The following is a 24,472-nucleotide window of genomic DNA, read 5'->3' as shown; positions in this document are numbered from 1 at the left end:
TTTGGCTCCAAGACCATTGAGTTCCTCCTAAGGCCACCACTAAACCATGTCCCCAGATGCCACATCCACCTGCCTGTTAAATCTCTCCAGGAAGGGGGAAGCTCCACCACTACCCTGTTGAGGTGTTTGGTGACTTTTTTCAGTGGAAAATGCAATTTTTTTTCCAAGCAGGGAAACACGAGGCTCAGCCCCCTCAGGACGTGCACAGACACTGGCCAGGTTTTCCCAGTGCCGTGTAATCCCCAAGCTCTTCAGGACCAGCCAGGTTTTCCCAGTGCCATGTAGTCCCCAAGCTCTTCAGGGATTGCTAACAGAGCTGGGACTGGAGCCAGTTTGCTAAATCAAGTTTCAACTGGTAGCACTTTGCATGTCCCCCCCCCCAGGCTTGGAGGCTGGTTCCAGGTAACCCAGGGCTTGGTGGCAAAATTCCCCACAGGGAAATCCTGCCCTCCTTTTGCTGGGCTCCCTGTGCTGCCCCCAGCACTGGCGACTCCAGGGCTGATCCTCCTTGCACTTTGCATCCTCTTTGCATCCATCTCCTGGGGTTTGCTGCACCCTGGAAAAGCTTTTGCCAGGCAGCTGAGAAATGGATTTCCATGGGTAATAGGGGGTCCTGCAGGCACCAGATGGGGTCCTACAGCTGGCAGGGGCTCTCCCAGGCAGCCAGGCTCTGGCAGGCACAAAACTGGGGTGTTGTGATGTGTACTTGGAGGACAAGTCCTGCCCTTTGTGCACAGATTTACGCCTGACACAAACCTCCCCGAAAAACACAACGTGGGCTGTAGAAAACCAAATCCTTCCCATTCCCCTGATGATTCCCATGTGGCAAAATGGCAAAACCCCCTTTTTCCAGCTCTGGAGCCCCCTCCAAACCCAGGGGCTGTTGCTGTGGGGGACTCAGCCCAAGCAGCAGCGTCGGTTGGTGATTTGGGATTTCCATTCGAGCTGCTGGTGAGTCACCAGCTGGCGTGACAGCCTGGACAGGGAGTGAGCTGAGCCACTCTGGGGCTCCCCAGCCAGCACTGAGCTGCAGCATTGTTAATTCTGAACAATTAATACTCTATTTATTGTCAGAAATGTGCTTGGAGCTCTCGAGCAGAGCGTGGCTGGTGTGGTGCTGCTGAGGCTGAAGGGCTTCTCCTGTGGCAGGAAGGGCGACAGGTCTTTGTTCTGGTGCATCCAGCAGGAGAAAAGCTTCTCCACACCTTCAGAAGGACGTTTGTGGGGGTACCAGCATGGTCAGGTGTGCACCCACAGCTCCCTGGTGATGTGTGAGCTGTGGAGGGACAGGAGCATCTTGGGGAGTCCTAGACAGGGGGGTCTTTTTGCCTCTCCATGAAAGGCTTGTCCTGGTTCCCAACAAAGAAGCAGTTTTGGTTCATTTTAAGCTCATTTTAAGCAGCACTTTTGGTTCATTTTAAGAACATCTTGGATTTGGGGAATCCTAGACAGGGGCGTCTGTTTGCCTCCCAATTAAAGTCTTTGTCCTGGTTCTCAATGAAGCAGCAGTTTTGGTTCATTTTAAACTCATTTTAAGCTCATTTTAAGCAGAAATTTTGGTTCATTTTAAGCTCATTTCAAGCAGCAGTTTTGGTTCATTTTCAGAACATCTTGGATTTGGGGTGTCCTCAACAGGGGAGCTGGTTTGCCTCCCCATTACAGGCTTTGTCCTGGTTCCCAACGAAGCAGCAGTTTTGGTTCATTTTAAGCTCATTTTAAGCAGAAATTTTGGTTCATTTTAAGCAACAGTTTTGGTTAATTTTAAGAACACCTTGGATTTGGGGAATCCTAGACAGGGGGGCCTGTTTGCCTCCCCATTAAAGGCTTTGTCCTGGTTCCCAATAAAGCAGCAGTTCTGGGTCATTTTAAGCAGCAGTTCTGGTTCATTTTAAGCCCATTTTAAGCAGCAGTTTTGGTTCATTTTAAGCTCATTTTAAGTTTATTTTAAGCAGCAGTTTTGGCTCATTTTAAGAACATCTTGGATTTGGGGTGTCCTAGACAGGGGGGCCTGTTTGCCTCCCCATTAAAGGCTTTGTCCTGGTTCTCAACGAAGCAGTTTTGGTTAATTTTTAACTCATTCTAAGCTCATTTCAAGCAGCAGTTTTGGTTCAATTTCAGAACACCTTGGATTTGGGGTGTCCTAGACAGGGGATCTGTTTGCCTCCCCATGAAAATCTTTGTCCTGGTTCCCAACGAGGCAGCAGTTCTGGTTCATTTTAAGCAGCAGTTTTGGTTCAATTTCAGAACACCTTGGATTTCGGGAATCCTAGACAGAGGGTCTGTTTTCCTCCCCATTACAGGCTTTGTCCTGGTTCCCAACGAGGCAGCAGTTCTGGTTCATTTTAAGCAGCAGTTTTGGTTCACTTTAAGGGCACAAGGAGAGGCCAGATCCCAGTTCCAGGAGGGGAAGCCCAGCTCCTGGGAGGTGCCACTGAGCTGTTTGTGCTCCACGTGGAGCTGGACAAGCCCCTCATCCCCATGGCTGAGCATGCCATGAGTGCATCAGGAGGGCCAGCACCAACCCTGGCACGGGGAAGGGTCCTTGGCACCGCTGGTGCCAGATGTGGGGGCTGTTTCCATGCGCACAGCCGGGGCTGGCATGCCCAGCTGCCTCTGGTGCCCCACAGGATGCTGGCTCCGTGCAGACACCGTCCTTGCAGTGCATCATGCTGGCTATTTCCAGCTCCCCTGCATGGAGACCAGCCCGTGTTTATCCTGGTGATTTGGCAGAGCTGCTGCGGCACAGATGAGTCACAAGCTGGGAGAAGCTGCTTTGCCACATTCCCATTGCCCCACTGCAGAGCTTTTCCAGCTCTGCCTCTCCTCCTCCTCCTGTGGGGCCCCTGCTCCCTGGGATGGGGGAACAAAACAAGCCCTGGGAGTGGGGAGCAGGGCCTGCAGTGGGGTGACGGTCCCTGGCACGGGTGGGACGCGGTGCCACGGGTGACATGGAAACACACACGGTCTCACTGTGTTTCCAGAAGAAGCCTATAATACAAGAGAGACCCCTCACTCCTTGTTGAGCTGAGAATTGATTATCTGAAGGGGGGTGATGGACTGAGAGTTGGTGATCTGAGAGATAGATGTATTGGAAATTTGGTGAGGAAAGAAGGAATGTATTTTGGAAGGTTTTCATTCTTTCTGTGTGGTTTTTTTTTTTTTTTTTTTTTTTTTGTTTTGTTTTGTTTTGTTTGTTTTTTTTTTTTACAAATAGTTGTAGGTTAATAAACTCTTCTCTTCTTTATTCCTAAGCTGGAGCCTGCTTTGCTCTATTCCTGGTCACATCTCACAGCAGACACCAGGGAGAGAGTGTTTTCATGGGGGCACTGGCATTGCTGCAGTGTCAAACCATGACAGTGTTTGGTGATCCTGGGACAGATCCCTGGCACTGGAGGCAGTGCCATGGAGAGCAAACTGCCCAAGGAGGAGCAAAGCAGATTTCCTGGGTCCTCCCAGCAATCTGGGCACACACTGCCACTCCTTCCTGTGAAAAACGCCAATCGCTTGTTTTTAAAATTTTTAAAGTTTAATAGTCATAAAATGGTTATAAAAAATAGTAATACAATTAGAGTAATAATAATTTGGACAATTTGAATTAGGACAATATGAGACAATAAATACAAAGAATTATGGGTGTCCAGGTATCTTTTTCTGGGCAGCACGAGCCCAAAAAAGGACCCACGTTAACAGAGGATTAGCCCTTAAAAGCAACAGCCTGTTGCATATTCATACACCTCATCCATGATGCATAAATTCCATTCAAACACAGGATTCTGTCTGGTCATCGTCAGCTTCTTCCTCTGAATCCTTACAGCACCTTTGAGGCAGGAAGAAGTTCATTTCTTCTGATAATGGAGCAATAAATTCTTTTTCTCTGAAAGATTCAAGTGTCCTGTGGCTGCTATCTCGCTGCGAGTCCTTTCTTTTAAAAAGTATCCTACATAGCATCGTTTCTATTTTAACAATTTTTATAACCTAAAACTATATTTAACACAGGACTTAAGAGAATCAATACAGCATTACTTTCTAAAACAACACATATAATATTCATTTTAACATTTGCAAAAAGCCAATCGTGAAATACATGCATTTGTCACATTCCCGAGCTGTGAATGTGTTTTTTTGGGATAGCCAGGAGCAGGCAGCTGTGGGCCCTGGCAGCCAGGTGGGACTGGGACCTGCAGTCTGGGAGGGGGGATTTGCAGAGCTCCATAAAGATTTATGGATGGGGCAGGAGCCAGCGAGTTCCCTGAGCTGGCAGCTCTTCCAGGGTGGGGCAGCTGCAGTCGGGCAGGCAGGGAGGGAGGGGAACTGTGCCTCTACAAGCTCCATCCCACTCACTGATCAAAGTGCACAATGCTTCAGGAACACTTGTGGGGATTCACAGTGGCGAGGGAAACCAAAGAGCGTTTCCTAAAAATGCACCGAGTGGGCTGTGGCATCTCGGAGAGGGTTGGCATCTCTCCAGCAGCCGGGTGGGCTCATGCCTGGAGCTGCTCCCACGACTCTGTCCTGTCTTGACTTTTCCAGAGGGAGAGCCCAGATTTCCAGGTTTCCTGGCTGGGATTTTGGGGCAGACAAGGGGGGAGCAGCAGCAGATCCCTGAGCCCTCTCTGGCTTCACAGCCTCGCGTCTGCCTGTGCTGAGCGCAGCCAGAGCAGATCCAACTTTCCATTAACATTTGGATTTTCTGGCAGCTCAGCTGCAATTTTCAATCTTTTTTTTTTTTTTTCCTTCTTCCTGCTTTTAAAAGCTAAAAATAAAATGCCTTGAGGCCCCTTTCCCCTCCATCTTCTCTCTTGAGACGTTTGTTTCTCGAGGATTTGGTGCCTCTGTTGTTTTTTCTCCTCTTGGGTTGTTTTCACCCTTGGCTCTCGCAGCACAGGGGATCAAATCCTGTGGGATTTGGAGGCACCCAGCCCTCCAGAATGAGGAGGGCTTCCCTTTTCTCTGCTTCCCTTCTCACTGGGGAATTTGGGATCTTGCAGGCTCTAGCAGAGGCCAGTGCAACCCTCTGGGGAGGAGGAGGAAGGTCTGCCTTCGTCCTGCTCTCCAGGGAGGTGGGAGTGACACAGCTGCCATGGAAGTTTTTATTTTTAGCCCAGCGCCAGCTGGAGCCTGTGAGGCTTCCCTGGAATAAAAGCAGGACCTGAGGGCAGGAGAAGGGAAAACTCAAACCGTGGGATCAGCAGGGCTGGGCTGAACATGGCCAGAGAGGACTCACCTGTGTGCTGGTTCCTCATGCAGGCACTGGTGCCACCTTTGGGGTCAGGGTGTGTGTGGAAGGAACCTGGGGGAGATGCTCAGGCCCAGGGAGCCTCACAGGACCCCCAGAACAGGGGACAGGAGAGGATTTGTCTCTCAGCTCGGGCTGGTGAGCTCCAAGCTCCGGGTTCTCCTCCTCACAGTGGAACCCAGAGCTGAGCACAACAGGTTTCTAAGCAAAAGGGATTTGTCTTTGAGTTAGGGATTTGCTATGGGGCTTGATGCACAGAACCCTGGATGCTTCTGGTCCCTGGAGAGGCAAATCTGCTGCAGGCACGAGGGGAACCCTCAGCATTTTCCCCTCTGCTTGTCCCTGGTCAATGGAGCTGCTGTCCCTTGAAAGAGTGACACCATCCAGGTGATGCTGGAGCCCCATCCCAAAGAGCCAGAGTCCTCCAGCTGTACCCAAACAAACAGCAAAACCCTCGGGGATGAGCAGAGAGCAGCCCCAAACCCCAGGGATGAGCAAAGAACTGCCCCAAACCCCAGGGATGAGCAGGGAAGAGCCCCAAACCCCAGGGATGAAGAGGAGCCCCAAATCCCAGGGATGAGCAGAGAGCAGCAGGAAAACCCCAGGGATGAGGAGCTGCCCCAAACCCCAGGGATGAAGAGGAACCCCAAACCCCAGGAATGAGGAGCAACCCCAAACCCCATGGATGAGGAGGAACCCCAAATCCCAGGGATGAGGAGCTGCCCCAAACCCCAGGGATGAGGATTTGCCCCAAATCCCAGGGATGAGGATCTGCCCCAAACCCCAGGGATGAGGAGGAACCCCAAACCCCAGGGATGAGCAGGGAAGAGCCCCAAACCCCAGGGATGAGCAAAGAACTGCCCCAAACCCCAGGGATGAGGAGGAACCCCAAACCCCAGGGATGAGGAGGAACCCCAAACCCCAGGGATGAGCAGAGAGCAGCCCCAAACCCCAGAGATGAGCAGGGAAGAGCCCCAAACCCCAGGGATGAGCAGGGAAGAGCCCCAAACCCCAGAGATGAGCAGGGAAGAGCCCCAAACCCCAGGGATGAGGAGGAACCCCAAACCCCAGGGATGAGGAGCAGCCCCATCACTCCTCAGGAAGGACAGGGCAGTGCTGGGGTGGCCACGCTGGCCAAAGGGGGCTGTGCCAGGGCCAGATGGGAAAACTCAGCGAGCCTTGGAGCAGCCTGGGACCCACTCCCAGTTGGCATTCCTGTCCTGTGAGTCACTGGCACAAAAAGGAGGGGGTTGGACAGGAAGGATCCAGCAGCAAATGGGACTGTGGTTCCCCTGAAAAAGCAGCATTTCTTGGTCAGTTATTCCTCTGTGGGCAAAATTCCAAGTTCTCCAGACTGCTGAAATGCTGTTTAGACATAAAAGAGGCTGTTTTATGGAATTTATGGGCTATGAAATCATACTCTGTACGTAGCATTGAGACCCTCTTACCTGAGAGCCTCTAAACACTAAAATATGAAAATCCAACCACAGATACATTCTAGAATTCATTACAAATCCAACATTTTATACTGGGCCCTTTGCACCACAATAAGGAGTGTTCTGGGCTGGGAAAGGAGCTTTCAGAAATTGAAAGGAAGGCAGAAGGCAGATCTTCAGTCACTTCCAAGAAAAAGTCTGCAGATTCCCAGAGGCTCTTGGGCTCTGCTTTTCCTGCCAGCAGCACTTTAGGTGATTCTGAATTTCGTTACTGTACGTGTAGGAATTGTGGGTTTTTTTTAACTGTCCTTAAGGGGAATTCCTGCTCTTTTTGACATGGAACATCCTGGGATTTGAAGGGAGGTTTGCACTTAAAAACAGTAGCCTGGGATTTTGAAACCTGGGGTTTTGAAACCCAAAATAACAGAATAGCTTCTGCGTGCTGGCTCGGGTCAGGAAACAGAGAGAAATGCAGGGAAATCTTCTGTTGGCCAATCCAGGAGCTTCCAACATCGCTCATTTGAGAGTCTGGGAGCTCTGTTCTGCTGCTCCCAGGTCCGTGCCTGTTGCTCTGGGTGCTGCCATGGGATGGGCTCTGGGTGCTGCCATAGGATGAGTTCTGGGTCCTGCCATGGGGTGGGCTCTGGGTGCTGCCATGGGATGGGCTCTAGATGGGCTCTGGATGGGCTCTGGATGGGCTCTGGATGGGTTCTGGATGGTGCCATGGGATGGGCTGTGGATGGGCTCTGGATGCTGCTCTGGATGGGTTCTGGATGGGCTCTGGATGCTGCCATGGGATGGGCTCTGGATGGTGCCATGGGATGGGTTCTGGATGGTGCCATGGGATGGACTCTGGATGGGCTCTGGATGGGCTCTGGATGGTGCCATGGGGTGGGCTCTGGATGGGCTCTGGGTGCTGCCATGGGATGGGCTCTGGATGGGCTCTGGGTGCTGCTCTGGATGGACTCTGGGTGCTGCCATGGGATGGGCTGTGGATGGGCTCTGGATGCTGCTCTGGATGGGTTCTGGATGGGCTCTGGATGGTGCCATGGGGTGGGCTCTGGATGGGCTCTGGGTGCTGCCATGGGGTGGGCTCGGGATGGGTTCTGGATGGGCTCTGGGTGCTGCCATGGGATGGGCTCTGGATGGGCTCTGGGTGCTGCCATGGGATGGGCTCTGGGTGCTGCCATGGGATGGGCTCTGGATGGGCTGTGGATAGGCTGTGGATGGGTTCTGGATGGTGCCATGGGATGGGCTGTGGATGGGCTCTGGATGCTGCTCTGGATGGGTTCTGGATGGGCTCTGGATGGTGCCATGGGGTGGGCTCGGGATGGGTTCTGGATGGGCTCTGGGTGCTGCCATGGGATGGGCTCTGGATGCTGCTCTGGATGGGCTCTGGATGGTGCCATGGGATGGGCTGTGGACGGGCTCTGGATGCTGCTCTGGATGGGCTCTGGATGGGTTCTGGATGCTGCTCTGGATGGTGCCATGGGGTGGGCTCTGGATGGGCTCTGGGTGCTGCCATGGGATGGGCTCTGGGTCCTGCCATGGGATGGGCTCTGGATGGGTTCTGGATGGGCTCTGGATGGGCTCTGGATGGGCTCTGGATGGGTTCTGGATGGGTTCTGGGTGCTGCCATGGGATGGGCTCTGGATGGGCTCTGGGTGCTGCCATGGGATGGGCTGTGGATGGGCTCTGGATGCTGCTCTGGATGGTGCCATGGGATGGGCACTGGATGGGCTCTGGATGCTGCTCTGGATGGTGCCATGGGGTGGGCTCTGGATGGGCTCTGGGTGCTGCCATGGGATGGGCTCTAGATGGGCTCTGGATGCTGCTCTGGATGGGTTCTGGATGGGCTCTGGATGCTGCCATGGGATGGGCTGTGGATGGGTTCTGGATGGTGCCATGGGATGGGCTGTGGATGGGCTCTGGATGGTGCCATAGGATGGGCTGTGGATGGGCTCTGGATGCTGCTCTGGATGGGTTCTGGATGGGCTCTGGGTGCTGCCATGGGGTGGGCTCGGGATGGGTTCTGGATGGGCTCTGGGTGCTGCCATGGGATGGGCTGTGGATGGGCTCTGGATGGGTTCTGGATGGTGCCATGGGATGGGCTGTGGACGGGCTCTGGACGCTGCTCTGGATGGGCTCTGGATGGGCTCTGGGTGCTGCCATGGGATGGGCTCTGGATGGGCTCTGGTTGGGCTCTAGGTCCTGCCATGGGATGGGCTCTGGGTGCTGCCATGGGATGGGCTCTGGGATGGGCTCTGGGTCCTGCCATGGGATGGGCTTTGGGTGCTGCCATGGGATGAGTTCTGGATGCTGCCATGGGATGGGCTCTGGATGGTGCCATGGGATGGGTTCTGGATCGGCTCTGGATGGGCTCTGGATGGGCTCTGGGTCCTGCCATGGGATGGGCTCTGGGTGCTGCCATGGGATGGGCAGACTGCCTCAGCCACTCCCCGTGTTTGTCACCGCCGTGTCCCCGCTCTGGTGCTCTCTCCTGGCCCCAGCAGGGGTGACAGTCCCAGCTCAGCCTTGGTGGCTGCTGGGGAGCCCTTGGGTGTTTTCTTTTTATAGGAGCGACCGAAATAGCTCCAGGCTGTGTTTGGGTGTGCAGTCAGATCAGGTTCCCCGGTCACACGGCGGGGATGAGGAGTGGCTCTGACAGGCTGGAAAAGAGAGGGGGGCCAGGATGGTGGTGGCAGAGGTGGGGCTGGGGGGCTGAGGCACCACAGCTCTGCACCCACGGAGCACCAGCTGAGCTCTGTGGGAACACAGGACATCCCTCTGGCTGTCCAGAGCAGCCAGGACCCCTGCCAGGGGGCTCAGAAGCACAAAACACCTGTGTGGTTTTGATTATGAACCCTGGAGCAAATTACTAACCTTATATGAAGATCAGCAAGCCACAGCAGTTTAGGTAGAATAATTGTGAATTTATCACAGGGTGAAAAATAGATTTTGGGGGTTTTAGAGTGGCGGTTCAGGGGGCAAGATGGAAAGATCTGGGCATGTCCAGCCTTTCTCCTTCTTCTTCTTGGCCTCCATCTTCTGCGGTGATGGTGGCACTTTTAGATTGGTTTAAGGTAGAAGCTCAGTGTCTAACACAGGTGACAGGTATTGGGAAGTAATTGTAAATATTGCACAGGTAGTTTTTTGTATAAAGACATAACACTGCCCTGGGGGCAGGCAGAGTGCCTGGAACTGTCCTGCTGGATGGACCTCGTCAGGGCAGGAGAAAATTTTTTATAGATAAGACACAATAAACAACCTTGAGACTGAGAGATGAAGAGCTCCACTCATTCTTCAACAGCCAGGCTGGGAAAAGAGGCTTTTAACATTTCTCGACCAGCAAAAGATCCTGAGAATGGCGAGGCACAGCCAGAGCAGGGCAGTCCCAGCCCCTGGTGCTCCCTGGCTGCTCCAGGACAGTCCCCAAAGTCCTGGCACTGGCACGGGTGCCACACACTCCCCTGCCTGGGCACCTGAGTGGGCAGCACTGGCCATGGGGCAGTTCCAGCTCCTCCCCAGCTGCTGCTCCACCATCCAGGCCCACGCCAGAGCTGAGCCACGCCGTGCTGAGCCACACTAACATATCTGAGTGTCCCATGCCGTGGTGGCCTCTGCCACGCTAACACACCTGAGTGCCCCACGCCATTGTGGCCTCTGCCACCCCTCAGGGCGCAGATCCGTGCCATGCTGTGTAGCAGCCTGAATAGCTGCTAGTATAGTAAGGAAATAAAAAAAATATATATAGTATAAAAAATATATAGTATATATATTTATATTTATATTTATATCTATATATGTAAAAATATATAATATAATATAATATAATATAATATAATATAATATAATATAATATAATATAATATAATATAATATAATATAATATAATATAATATAATATAATATAATATAATATATATATAGTATATATATAAAAATATATAGTAAGGAAACAAAAAGGATCTTTGCATAATATCCACAGGTGTTTTATTCAGCCATGCAGTGAGGTGTTCAAATCTTGACACCCACACACAGAGGGTCTGGCTTACTGTCCTGGTTCAGGGAAAATCTGGGGGAGAACCCCCAAAGGGGCTCCTCTAGGAAAGCAGATTCATTTTGCCCCTCCCCACAACTGGTCCGGGAGAAAATACCTCCTTGGGAAAAAAAATTGAATAATAATTATTTATTATTTAAAATAAATTTATTTGTTTATTAAATAATAAAACCTAAATAATATTAATCAATAAAACCCCTTGCTGCTCCAAAAGAGATGACAAACTCAGAAAGTCCCCATCCCCAGGGTGCAGCTCAGCTCACTCAGGCTCTGCTCAGTCCCTCCGGTGCTGGAAATGTCACAGGCCAGGCCTGGTGGCCACAGGTGGAGCTGCAGGTGCTCTGCTGGGTGTTCAGTCCCGAGCAGGTTTAAACAGCTCCAAAGAAAAGGGAAAAAAACCATAATCCAGGGAACTTCTTTGCCTCAGCTAGCTAAACTAACTAAAAGCAAAAGAGAGCTCTGTCCTGTGTCTGCCCATCCGCAGACAACACAGTCAGGAGCAGGAATGTGGAGGAGGAATGCAGTGTCTGAAAATAAACTGTGCTTCGTCTCTCCCCTCCTTCACTCTCTGCAACAAGTCTTAAAGGTGCAAAACTTATTATTCAGCATAAACAGAACAAGACAACTGGGAATAAAAGCATCATAGAGTCAACCAAGGACACTCACTCTGTGCAGGGGCCTGGGGGCTGACCCTGCTCTCGGGGCAGTGCAAAGGTGAGGGACAGTGTGATGGTATTCAGGGTCTGAGGATGAGAGAAGAGATGAGGATCTGACTCTGTTTCAGAAGGATTGATTTATTATTTTATGATAGATATTATATTAAAACTATACTAAAAGAATAGAAGAAAGGGTTTCATCAGAAGGCTGGCTAAGAATAGAAGAAGAAAGGATGAATAACAAAGGCTTGTGTCTTGGACAGAGAGCCTGAGCCAGCTGGGCTGGGATGTGCTGGTCCCCTTGTGGGTGGTTCTTAGGGACAGTGGTGCAGCCCTTTTGGGAGTGATCAGAGAGGGGCTGCAGTGACACTCTTTGTGCTTGGGCTTTTCTGAGAACAGCCCTGAGGAGAAGAACTTGGAGGTTTTGGTGGACAAGAAGCTTGCTGAGTCCTTGGAGTCCTTTTCAGTACTTAGAGGGATTAGAAAATTTTGAGGGGGATTTCAGACAAGGGTCTGGAGTGACAGGACAAGGGGGAATGTCTTCCCCCTGCCAGAGGGCAGGGTTAGATGGGATATTGGGAAGAAATTTTTCCCTGTGAGGGTGGTGAAGCCCTGGCACAGGTTGCCCAGAAAAGCTGTGACTGGATCCCTGGAGGTGTCCCAGGCCGGGTTGGACGGGGCTTGGAACAACCTGTTCTAGTGGAAGATGTCCCTTCCCATGGCAGGGCGTGGAACAAGATGAGCTTTAAGGTCCCTTTGAACCAAAGCAGCTCCATCATTTCCTGATGACTGTGATTATTCCTGCCGTGCCACTCACCTGTGCCACCCTTTGCCCTGCAGGAATGCCAAGAAGGAAGGGGACCTGCTGACTGCCCAGGCACGCCTGAAGGACGTGGAGGCTTTGCTTAACTCCAAGGAGGCCGCGCTCTCCACAGCCCTGGGTGAGAAGAGAAACCTGGAAAATGAAGTGCGAGACCTGAGGGGACAAGTGGCCAAGGTGAGCAGTGGCAGAGCTGTCTCCAGCTGACCCAAGGATCCCTTTTATCCCCCTGCCTGGGGCTGCCAGGGGCTGTGGGGCAGATGCAGTTGGGTGGTGGCTCCCCAGCCATGCCCAGAGCCCTCTGTGATGTTCCTTCTCCATCCCCTGGCAGCTGGAAAGCGCCCTGGGCGAAGCCAAGAAGCAGCTGCAGGATGAGATGCTGCGGCGCGTGGATGCCGAGAACCGGCTGCAGACTCTCAAGGAGGAGCTGGAATTCCAGAAGAACATCTACAGCGAGGTGAGCTGGGATGTGCTGTGTGGGATCACCCCCACTGGGTGTGCTGTGTCCCCTCCCTGAGGTGACCCAGTGTGGCTGTGTTCACAGGGGTGTTAGGATGAGGGAAGAGACGAGAATGTTGACTCTGTGTTTCAGAAGGCTTGATTTATTATTTTATGATATATATTATATTAAAATTATACTAAAAGAATAGAAGAAATTATTTCATCAGGAGGCTTGCTAAGAATAGAAAAAGAACAATAACAAAGGCTTGTGACTGACCAGAGAGTCTGAGCCAGCTGACTGTGATTGGCCATTGATTAGAAACAACCACATGAGACCAATCCCAGATGCACCTGTTGCATTCCACAGCAGCAGATAGCCATTGTTTACATTTTGTTCCTGAGGCCTCCCAGCTTCTCAGGAGGAAAAAATCCTGAGAAAAGGATTTTTCCTAAAACATGTCTGTGACAAGCCAGTGTCCCCTGGTGTCCCCAGGAGCTGCGTGAGACCAAGCGGCGCCACGAGACGCGGCTGGTGGAGATCGACAACGGGCGGCAGCGCGAGTTTGAGAGCAAACTCTCCGAGGCCCTGCAGGAGCTGCGCAGCCAGCACGAGGCCCAGATCAGGATGTACAAGGAGGAACTGGAGAAAACCTACGGGGCGAAGGTGAGCGGTTCCCCCACGCCGCTCTCCCGCCCCTCCAGCCCCAAAGAGGGCGGGTGGGCTGCGGGTGATGAGGTGCTGATGCCCCTGTCCTGTCCCCCAGCTGGAGAATGCCAAGCAGTCAGCTGAGAGGAACAGCAACATGGTGGGTGCTGCCCACGAGGAGCTGCAGCAGACCCGAATCCGCATTGACAACCTGTCCTCAGAAGTCAGCCAGCTGCAGAAGCAGGTGGGTTGAGACCAAAGGGTTCCTTGTGGAGTGGCTCGCCCTCACCTTCCCTCCCTGTAGGAATGTGCCCCCTGTTGACGGAGTGACCAAATTATCCTTTGTCTCCTTAAAAAAAGGAAAAAAAGCCCAGAAGTTTCTCTCCTCAACTGGGTGAAAAGACACCTCGTAGGACCTTGGGGGCTTCACCTCAAATTTAAGGATAGCCAATTGGACAGAAGCCAAAAAGTCTCGCCTAAGCAATTTACTAGAAAAAGAAGGGAACAAAGGAACTAATTGCTTTTGTGAGGTGTTTTACCAGGAGCAAAAGCCTCTTACCCCTGGCTCCGTTTTTCTCTGTAAAGAGCTGTTATTTTGCCTTTATTGAAATTTTTCGGTTTCCAAACCACCACAGAACCCACCACCCTGCCCATCTGATGCCATCTGAGGTGGCTGAGCTATCTCAGGTGTCATATAGACCTCCAAGAGCTTATAAGACCTGACTCAAGGAGACCAATCTGTCCCCTGCCCACAGCTGGCTGCCAAGGAGGCGAAGCTGCACGACCTGGAGGACATCCTGGCCAGGGAACGCGAGACCAACCGGCGCCTGCTGTCCGACAAGGAGCGGGAGATGGCCGAGATGAGGGCGCGCATGCAGCAGCAGCTGGATGAGTACCAGGAGCTGCTGGACATCAAGCTGGCCCTGGATATGGAGATCAACGCCTACCGCAAGCTGCTGGAGGGCGAGGAGGAGCGGTGAGCCCAGGGTGCTGCGCCCAGCTCTGGGCCGTGAGGGTCTGTCTTGGTTTGGAAGGACAGGAGTCTGCTAAGGAAGGCAGGAGCCTACCCTGAAATGGAGAATGTGAACCCTCCCCACCTCTTCCAATTGCTATAAATTTTAAATTAAGGGGCTCTCAGGCAAAAATATGGGAGCGGGAAATAACAGTTCTTTAATAGGGAAAAGAAAATAAAAAAGGATAAAATAAACAATGCAGTACACTAGAGCAACACTGACAGAGTCAGAACCCAACCTGACACTTTGTGGGTCAGGGTGTTGGTGGCAGTCCCATTGGAATTGTGGCTGCAGCCCTCCTGCAGGGTCAGGTGTGGCTCTGTTGGAGCAAGGGGGATCTGTAGAGAAGGATGTATTCTTCCTCTGAAGATCCAGTGGAAGAGGCAGCTGATGTTTCTCTGGGGAATCCCGTGGAGAAAGCCGTGTTGGTGTCTCAAAAACCTCTGGATTATATCTGGGTAGCAATGCTTGGCTCCCCCCTCTGGGCTCACATCTCCCAATGGGATGTTATAGTTCTTATCAGCCATGCAGTGACATTCAAGAGTCTGTTATCAGCAATGTCCCCTCCCGAGGGAGGTGTGAATGTGGTCACTCAAAGAGAGAAATAAAGCAAACTGCCCACTTGACAAAGATAATCTGCCATGCAGATGGTAATGGAAAACATCTTGCATTGCAATCTTCAACAGGGTCCCAGCCTTTGTGAACTCACTGGTTTCATCTCCTCTTCTCCCCTGACAGGCTGAGGCTGTCCCCCAGCCCTTCATCCCACAAAGGTGCCTCCCGGAGCCACCTGTCCACTTCGAGCTCCTCCAAGAAGAGGAAGCTGGAGGACAGCGAGAGCCGGACCAGCTTCTCCCACCATGCCCGGACCAGCGGCCGTGTTGGCGTGGAGGAGGTGGACCTGGAGGGCAAGTTTGTCCGTCTCAGGAACAAGTCCAACGAGGTGAGCTTGCCTTTGGTGAGATCCCTACTGTTGGGGTCTCTAGCTTGTCAGAGTGACCCCAAGAAAAGTTAGAAAGTCTCTTTTCCCAGCCCGGTGCTAGTAGGAGTCAGGGCTCTTCATTTCTTGGCCTCCAAGGTTCTTTATTGTATCTTATCTACAAAATTCTTTCTCCTGTCCAGCTGAGGTCCACTCAGCAAGACAGTCCAGGCACTCTGCACGCTCCCAGGGTGGTGTTATCTTTTTATACTAAAAACTACGTGTACAATGTTTACAATAACTTCCCAATACCTGTCACCTATGTTAGACAGTGAGCTTCTACTCTAAACCAATCTAAAAGTGCCACCATCACAGCAGAAGATAGAGGTCAAGGAGAAGAAGGAGAAAGGCTGGGCACACTCAGATCTTTCCATCTTGGCCCCTGAACCCCCATTCTGAAAACCCTAAAATCTATTTATTCACTCCGTGATAACTTCACTATTATTCTATTAAACTGTTGTGGCTTGCAGATCTTCATCTAAGGTTGGTAATTTGTTCCACAGGCCATAATCAAAGCCACACAGGCATTTTGAGCTCTGTTCCAGGGACCCTGAGAGCCATGGCAGGGATCTTGGCTGCTCAGGACAGACAGAGGGATGTGCTGGGTCCTGGCACCCTAGGGTCCCTGGGGTGAGGTTCAGCCCCGCTTCACCCTAGGGGCAGGAGGTGAATGGGACAAGCTGGAGAGGATTCTGAGGGTCTCTGCTCTCCCTCACAGGACCAGGCCATGGGGAACTGGCAGATCAAGAGGCAGAATGGGGATGATCCCCCCCTCACCTACCGCTTCCCCCCGAAGTTCACCCTCAAGGCTGGCCAGGTGGTCACGGTGAGTCCCTGCCTGGTGGAGGATCCAGGAAAGATCCCAAACCCTGCCAGGCCACTTACACGGAGTGCTTGGTGTGTGGTGATAGACAGAGCAGAGAAGTCACTTTTCTCCTGCTTTTCTCCCTAGATCTGGGCCTCGGGAGCTGGAGCAACCCACAGCCCCCCCAGTAACTTGGTGTGGAAAGCCCAGAACAGCTGGGGCTCCGGGGACAGCCTGCGCACCGCCCTCATCAACTCCAACGGGGAGGTGAGAGCCCCTGGCAGCTCTGGCACACAGGGAGGGGGGGTGACAGCCTCTGAACCTCCCAACTGACCCCCTGTCCCCTGCAGGAGGTGGCCATGAGGAAACTGGTGCGCACTGTGGTCATCAATGACGATGAGGATGAGGATGATGATGAAATGAGCATCCACCACCGCCACCACCATGTGAGTAGGGCCCTGAGTAGGGGATGCTGGTGGTTCCAAGGGGGTGCAGCTCCAGGCAGGGTGGGAGGGAGCTCAGAGCAGGATCAGGCATGCAGGAGAAGGCAGTGGGGAGGAGAAGCCAACAGAGAAGCCAACAGAGCTCTGGCATCTGGAGGAGGTTGCTGCTCACTAAAAAAGCATTGAAAAACCTTGCTAGAAGTTGTCTCCAACCCTAAAGAACCCTGATGTGCCATGAAAAGGGCCAGAAGAGTCAGAGGGAGGCTAAGCATTGCTTGGAGGATAGGGTGGTGGGAAGGTGATGGATGACACTTCTTGTCAGCAGCTGCTCTGTCCTCTCTGCTTCATGAGGGCGCTGGAACAAATCCAGAGGTGGCTTTGTCCTTCCTCTCAGCCCATCTTTCCCCATGTGGAGCTGCAATATGCACCAGGAGGAGCAGCAGGCAGTGGGCAGGGAGCAGGCAGCATGCCAGGGGCAGAGCTGCAGCCTCTTCTCCCAGAGAAACATCCCTGGCTGCTGCCCATCCTGCAGGGTGTGTGTGCCCTGCACACGAGGTGCCCGCAGGAATCACGGGCAGAGTGGTGCCATCGTGGCCAAGCTGTGCCTCAGTGAGGGTGGAAGATCATCTAGATGTCACTTCCAGGAGCAAATTGGGGCATCCATAATCCGCTTCCCTCTGAGTTCTGTGGATCTGAAGAGCTGTGCTGAGACTGACACCAGCACGTTGAGCTGGTGGATTGTCCTCCTCTACTCTGCCCTTGTGAGACCCACCTGCAGTGCAGGGTCCAGTTCTCAGGCCCCCAGCACAAGAAGGACAGGGAATTTTTGCTGGAGCAAATCCAGAAGTAGCCATGAAGGTGCTATGAGGGCTGGAGTCTCTCTGCTCTGAGGCAGGCTGGAGGAGCTGGGGGCAGCCTGGAGGAAAGAAGACTTCAGGGAGAGCTTAGAACTCCTTCCAGGGCCTAAAGGGGCTCCTGGAAGCTGGAGAGGGACTTTGGATAAGGGTCTGGAGTGACAGGACATGGGAGAATGGCTTCCCACTGACACTTAGAGGGGATACTGGAAGGAAATTGTTCCCTGTGAGGGTGGTGAGGCCCTGGCACAGGTTACCCAGAGCAGCTGTGGCTGCCCCATCCCTGGAAGTGTTCCAGGCCAGGCTGGACAGGGCTTAGAGCAACCTGGTTTAGTGGAGGATGTCCTGCCCATGGCAGGAGGCTGGAATGAAGTGAGCTTCCAAGTCCATTCCAACCCAAACCATTCCGTGATTCTGTGATTCTCCTCTGTATTGACTATCCCTGGGCAGAAGAGCCAAGCGCCTGCAGCCACTGCTGCCCATTCCAGGAGGCTGAATCCTTTCCAGGAGCAAACTTCCCGTAGGAGAACTGCCAGCTCACAAGGTAGTGAGGAAGAGGATGTTTTCAGGAGCACAATTCAGGTGTCTCCCATGTGCTGAGAGCTCAGGGTGCAAGCTCAGGGCAGCAGGGCAGGTTACCCACTGGCCGCGTGCTGGCCCCAGTTCACTTGGGATTAGAAACACAGTAATTAAATATTATTTATTCTTAATTAAATATTATTTAAGTAAATAATATAATAAATAAAGATAAATTATTATATTATATTATATTATATTATATTATATTATATTATATTATATTATATTATATTATATTATATATGTTATATTATCATATATCATACATCATATATCATATCATATCATATCGTATCATATCATTTATATATATATGTTAAATGTATGTATATATATGTTATATATATATTACATATATATGCTATATATATGACACATATAACGTATATAACGTATATAGCGTATATAATATATATAATATATTATATATATAATATATAATATAATATAATATAATATAATATAATATAATATAATATAATATAATATAATATAATATAATATAATAATAGATTATATAATAATATATGATAATATATAACATTATATAATAATAATATATTATATAATAATCGATAATAATTTATATAATATTATATAATAATATATAATAATTAATATATAATAATATATATTATTTTAAAACCCCATGATGGAGAGCACAGGTGAGCCAGGCTCGCTTCCAGAGCTCTCCTGGCTCACACCATTCCTGCCACCATTCCCAGGGCAGGCACTCTGTGCAGAGCACGCTCTGGCAGGGCCTTAAGGCCGGTCTGTCTGTCTGTCCCCACCCTGTGCAGGGCTGCAGTGGCTCTGGGGACCCCGGCGAGTACAACCTGCGCTCCCGCACCGTGGTGTGTGGCACGTGTGGCCAGCCGGCCGACAAGTCGGGCTCCCAGAACGCCGGCATCACCTCCATGTCCTCGGGCTCGTCCAGCTCCAGCGTCACCGTCACCCGCAGCTACCGCAGCATGGGCGACTCGGGCATCGGCCTCGGGGACAGCCTGGTGACCAGGAACTACCTCCTGGGCAGCTCCAGCCCCCGCAGGCAGGTCAGTGCCATCCCAATGCCAGTGACAGTGCCAGGCCTCTGGTCAGTCCCTGGCACCCTGTCCTGCCACTGTCCTTTCCCTGCAATGCTGTCCCCTCCCAACTCTCCTTCTCCCTTCTCTTCTTCTTCCTCTTTGGAAGGCACACCGTTCCATCTTTCACTCATCCCCCTTGGCACCCCAGAGCATTCCCTGCAATCCTGTCCCCTCCCTGCAATCCTGTCTCCTCCCAGCTCTCCTTCTCCCTGCTCTTCCTCTTCGAGCTCACACAAGCTTCTTTATAAGGGATAGAGGGTTCTGAGAGGGATTGGAAATGCTTCCCACCCCGTTCCATCTTACGCTCATCCCCCTTGGCACCCCATTCCCATCCTTCACATTGTGACGGTGTTCACGGGGGTCTTAGGAAGAGGGAAGAGATGAGGGTCTGACTCTGTTTCAGAAGGCTTGATTTATTATTTTATGATATATATTATATTTATACTAAAAGAATAGAAGAAATGGTTTCATCAAAAGGCTAGCTAAGAATGGGGAAAAAAAGAATGATAACAAAAGTTTGTGGCTCAGAGAGTCTGAGCCAGCTGACTGTGATTGGCCATAATTAGAAACAACCACATGAGACCAATCCCAGATGCACCTGTTGCATTCCACAGCAGCAGATAACCATTGTTTACATTTTGTTCTTGAAGCCTCTCAGCTTCTCAAGAAAAAAAAACCTTAAAAAAAAGGTTTTTCATAAAAGATGTCTGTGACACCACATCACTCATTCCACTGATGCTGCATGTTCATGCTGGTAATGTGAATACTTCAGCACTTTATATCTCTATATTGGATTAATATACAATATATTCTATATTGATACTTTTAGTCAATATTATAATCCTCATATATCACGTGCCACTAATCCTCAAATTTTGGAACTGTGAACATCCCAGCTTGGGAAGATTTATTTATCACACCCCAAGGGCCAGCATGGAGGAGAGCCTGTGGGAATCCAAAAGATCCCACTGGACACTTTGCAGTCAGAGCAAGTGGATGGTGACACTGGTGACTCTGGGGTCTTCTTAACTCTCTTTTTTTCTTTCTCCCTTCCAGGCTCAGGCTGTGCAGAACTGCAGCATCATGTAATTCCATGGCGCATTCCTGTGGTTCCTGCCTGTCTCCAGCTAGGTTTGTTTTTTTTTTTCCCAAAGCAAAGAAATTTTTTTCCCTTTAAAAAAACAAGATATCAAAAACCAAGGTTGTTTTTTTTTTTTTTGTTTTCTATAGCAGGAATTTTATATATATATATATATTAAAAGTGCTAAAAGATGCTTTGATTTTTTTTTTGTAAAGAAAAAAATCTATTTCTATATAAAGAAAACCAAACCAAAAAATAGCTTTTCAGCTTCAAATATTTTTTAGAACTTCAGCCAAAGACAGCAAAGAACTGTGTTTACAGAGCAGCCATGCAGGAGGAGTTTGTAGCTGAAATGCTCCTTCCATTGTACCCTTTTTGCCAAAGCTTTTTACATAGGACAGGGAGAAGCGCAGCCGTACCCACTGGAGCTGCGTGCCACAGGGCCTGCTGTCCTGTCTCAAGTGGAGCACAGTGCCTTTACAACCCTTTTTTCTCGGGATCTGAAGCCAAAATTCCCTTTTTTTTTTTGTCATTTTTGAGTTGTGATTCCCGGCGGTGCCGGCGCGGGGGCTCCCGGCAGCTCGCGGGCGATGCCCACGTCTCTGTGTGGCCATTGCCCCCTCCCCAGCCCCCTGCCCGCCTGCCCTCCCTGCTCTGTGTACTGTATCCCCCTGATTCCCCATCCCAGGCACCTCTTGCCCTTTTTCTAAATCAGCCAAGTTGTGCCTTAGCTGAGGGGTTGGGCTGGGAGCCCCACTGGAGCGGAGATGGAGCAGGGCAAGTGGAAACAGCGGAGCTGCGTTTTGGGACCAGGTGGATTTGACAGCTGGGGTGATGGAGCTCAGTCCCACGAGCTCAGCCCCAGCAGGGTTCCCCCCAGGACCCCTCTTTGAGAGCCACTGCATCCAGAGGGGTTCATCCCCCCAAGAGGGGTTCATTCCCCAAAGGGGTTCATCCCCATCTGCATACAGAGGGGTTCATCCCCCCTGCATCCAGAGGGGTTCACCCCTCCAGAGGGGTTCATCCCCATCTGCATACAGAGGGGTTCATCCCCCCAAAGGGGTTCATCCCCATCTGCATCCAGAGGGGTTCATCCCCCCAAGAGGGGTTCATTCCCCAAAGGGGTTAATCCCCCACTGGATCCAGAGGGGTTCATCCCCTAAAGGGGTTCATCCCCACTGCATCCAGAGGGCTCATTCCCCCTGCATTCAGAGGGGTTCAACCCCCCAGAGGGGTTCATCCATCCAGAGGAGTTCATCCCCACTGCATTCAGAGGGGTTCACCCCACAGAGGGGTTCACCCCACACTGATTCAGAGGGTTCATCCCTCTCTGCATCCAGAGGGATTCATGCCCCAAAGGGGTTCATCCCCTACTTATCCAGAGGGGTTCATCCCCACTGCATCCAGAGGGGTTCATCCCCCCTGCATCCAGAGGGGTTCATCCCATCAGAGGGGTTCATCCCCCCTGCATCCAGAGGGGTTCATCCCATCAGAGGGGTTCATCCCCCTTGCATCTGGAGGGGTTTCCCCACCTTCCCCCAGCTGCAGTCATTCAGGCTCGTCTCTGGTGGCCAGAGCTCAGGAGCCGTTTCAGGGATTAAGAGAAAGATGTTCAGTCCAGGTCAGAGCTGGTTGGCCAGGAAAGCACCCAGGAAGGCTTTTTGTTCGAGTGAGGCGGATTTTGGGGTCTGGTAGGTGCGGCTTCCCCCTTGGCAGGAGCCCATCCAGCCTTTGGCAGAGATCTCTTGGCTTTTTGCCTGGATTGGGAAACGCCTGCAGCCCCCCCTGACCTCAAGTGCAGCAGAGGGGTGGGGCTGGAGAAGGTGCCAGGACAAGCCCCCCACTCCAGTGGGTTTTGGGGTGGTTGTTATGTATCTATGCTTGCAAAGCTTCTGTATTACTGCCTGTACTTCCTTCCAGAGTCAAAATACAGCTGAACCCTTCCCATGCCGTGTGCTGTCATCATTGCTCTCCAGGGGGATTTGGGGGTGCTGTGCTGCCCCCCCAGCAGCAAAGGGACCCCCCCCAGGGATCTCTTTTCACCCCACAGGCAGTGCTGGGGCTCAGCACCCAATGTGGATGGGGGAAATGGGGTGATCCCCTACACAAGGGTGGGTCACTGACAGCTGGGCCAGGGGCTGGAATCTGAGATAAGGACCCAGAGATTCCTCTTGGGGGTTTTGGGGACCCAGCAATCCCCAGGATGGGATGGGGGGCTGGAATTTGAGTAAGGACTCAGGGATTCCTCTTGGGGGTTTTGGAGACCAAACAATCCCCAGGATGGGATGGGCTGGGGGGCTGGAATTTGAGGTAAGGACTCAGAGATTCCTCTTGGGGTTTTTTAGACCAAACAATCCCCAGGATGGGAATGGGGGGGCTGGAATTTGAGGTACAGACTCAGGGATTCCTCTTGGGAGTTTTGGGGACCCAACAATCCCCAGGATGGGATGGGATGGGCTGGGGGGCTGGAATTTGAGGTAAAGACTCAGAAATTCCTCTTGGGGTTTTTTAGACCCAACAGTCCCCAGGCTGGGATGGGATAGCGGGGCTGGAATTTGAGGTACAGATTCAGAAATTCCTTTTGAGGGTTTTGGGGACCCAAACAATCCCCAGGCTGGGCTGGGATGGGGGCGCACAGAACCTGAGCGAGGCTCTGCTCCTGCCCCTCTGCCAAGGGAGCCCCTGTGCCCCCGGGCCGTGCCAGGCACTGCAGCCGGGCAGGACGCTGGGGAGGGGAGCTCTAAAGCCGCTGCATAATCGGCTTTAGCAGGCCCAGCGCTGCGGAGCCGCGATGTGAGCGAGGGACGCGGGCGGGCGGCCGGGGCGCAGGCACTGCCAGGTAGGTGCCAGGGGTGCCCAGCCTGGGGGTACCCCCTGTGCTTGGATGCCTGAGCCCCCCTGTGCTGTGTGGGGTCGCGTCACCGCAGGTTTGGGGGGCAGCAGGGCTGAGGTTTGGGGGGCAGGGGGTGCCAGGGGGTGCAGGGTGCTGGTGCCACCTCCCAGCTTCAAGGGAGGCTGTGGAGGACCAGCGAGGTGAGCGAGGTGCCGCCTCCCCTGCCAGGAGCTGACTCGATGATGCTTTTATCCCCAATCATCTCGTTCTGTTTGTGCTGGATAATAAGTTTTGCACCTTTAAGACATGTTCCAGAAAGTGAAGAGGAGAAAAGAAGTGCACAGGTTTGGGGGTTTTTTCCCTCCACATTCCTGCTCCTGCTTTCCCACCATAGCCCCTCTGGGGATTCTCTCCCAAATTTGCTCTGAACCACGACAGGGGCACAGGGAGGTGACACAGGCCCACAGCATGGGAGGGGACACAGTGGAGTTGATTCTCTATGCTTTTATCCCCAGTTGTCTCGTTCTGTTTGTGCTGAATAATAAGTTTTTCACCTTTAAAAGTGTTCCAGAAAGTGAAGAGGGGAGAAAAGAAGTGCACAGGTTTGGGGATTTTTTCCCTCCACATTCCTGCTCCTGCTTTCCCACCGTAGCCCCTCTGGGGATTCCCTCCCAAATTTGAACCAGGAGAGGGGCACAGGGAGGTGCCACAGGCCCACAGCATGGGAGGGGACACAGTGTCCCCCTCTCTGTGGAGTTGATTGTCTATGCTTTTATCCCCAATCATCTCGTTCTGTTTGTGCTGGATAATAAGTTTTTCACCTTTAAGAGTGTTCCAGAGAGTGAAGGGGGGACAGAAGAAATGCACAGGTTTTTTTATTTTTTCCCTCCACATTCCTGCTCCTGCTTTCCCACCGTAGCCCCTCTGGGGATTCTCTCCCAAATTTGAACCAGGACAGGGGCACAGGGAGGTGACACAGGCCCACAGCATGGGAGGGGACACAGTGTCCCCCTCTCTGTGGAGTTGATTCTCTATGCTTTTATCCCCAGTTGTCTCGTTCTGTTTGTGCTGAATAATAAGTTTTTCACCTTTAAGACATGTTCCAGAAAGTGAAGAGGGGAGAAAAGAAGTACACAGGTGTTTTGGTTTTTTATCCCAACATTCCTGCTCCTGCTTTCCCACCGTAGCCCCTGTGGGGATTCTCTCCCAAATTTGAACCACGACACTCTAAGGGGCACAGGGAGGTGCCACAGGCCCACAGCATGGGAGGGGACACGCTGACCTCCTCTCTGTGCTGTTTGCCTCCCATTCCTGTCAGCTGGACAGCTACCCACACATTGCTGCACCCCGTCCCCTTCCATTCAACCCTTCCCCAGGGCTCCTGCGCCCAAAAGTCACGAGGTTGGGCCCAAAATAGCAAGTTCTGGAGTGATGGGGGAAGCCAGCCATGCTGCTGGCATCTTCCTGGGAGGAGACAGGCCAGGAGACACGGGGACTGCCATGGG

General features: G+C 51.9%; 1 protein-coding gene across 1 annotated transcript in view; it reads left to right on the top strand.

The window, feature by feature from the left end:
* LMNA (lamin A/C) overlaps window positions 1-21,115 on the top strand; it is a 33,511-nt gene extending 12,396 nt beyond the window's left edge. Inside the window, exons 2-12 of the mRNA XM_058042712.1 lie at window positions 12,229-12,385; window positions 12,540-12,665; window positions 13,143-13,313; window positions 13,414-13,539; window positions 14,051-14,271; window positions 15,047-15,251; window positions 16,006-16,113; window positions 16,240-16,359; window positions 16,443-16,538; window positions 18,769-19,020; window positions 20,110-21,115. Coding sequence (XP_057898695.1) covers window positions 12,229-12,385; window positions 12,540-12,665; window positions 13,143-13,313; window positions 13,414-13,539; window positions 14,051-14,271; window positions 15,047-15,251; window positions 16,006-16,113; window positions 16,240-16,359; window positions 16,443-16,538; window positions 18,769-19,020; window positions 20,110-20,142 — 1,615 coding nt within the window. The 3' untranslated portion in view covers window positions 20,143-21,115. The remainder of the gene's footprint in view (window positions 1-12,228; window positions 12,386-12,539; window positions 12,666-13,142; window positions 13,314-13,413; window positions 13,540-14,050; window positions 14,272-15,046; window positions 15,252-16,005; window positions 16,114-16,239; window positions 16,360-16,442; window positions 16,539-18,768; window positions 19,021-20,109) is intronic.
* The last annotated feature ends 3,357 nt before the right edge of the window (window positions 21,116-24,472 follow it).

This window comes from Melospiza georgiana, chromosome 33, assembly GCF_028018845.1.
Source record: "Melospiza georgiana isolate bMelGeo1 chromosome 33, bMelGeo1.pri, whole genome shotgun sequence".
NCBI lineage: Eukaryota > Metazoa > Chordata > Aves > Passeriformes > Passerellidae > Melospiza > Melospiza georgiana.
Note: the sequence above shows the minus strand (reverse complement) of the source record. Positions and strands in the feature narration are given on the sequence as shown.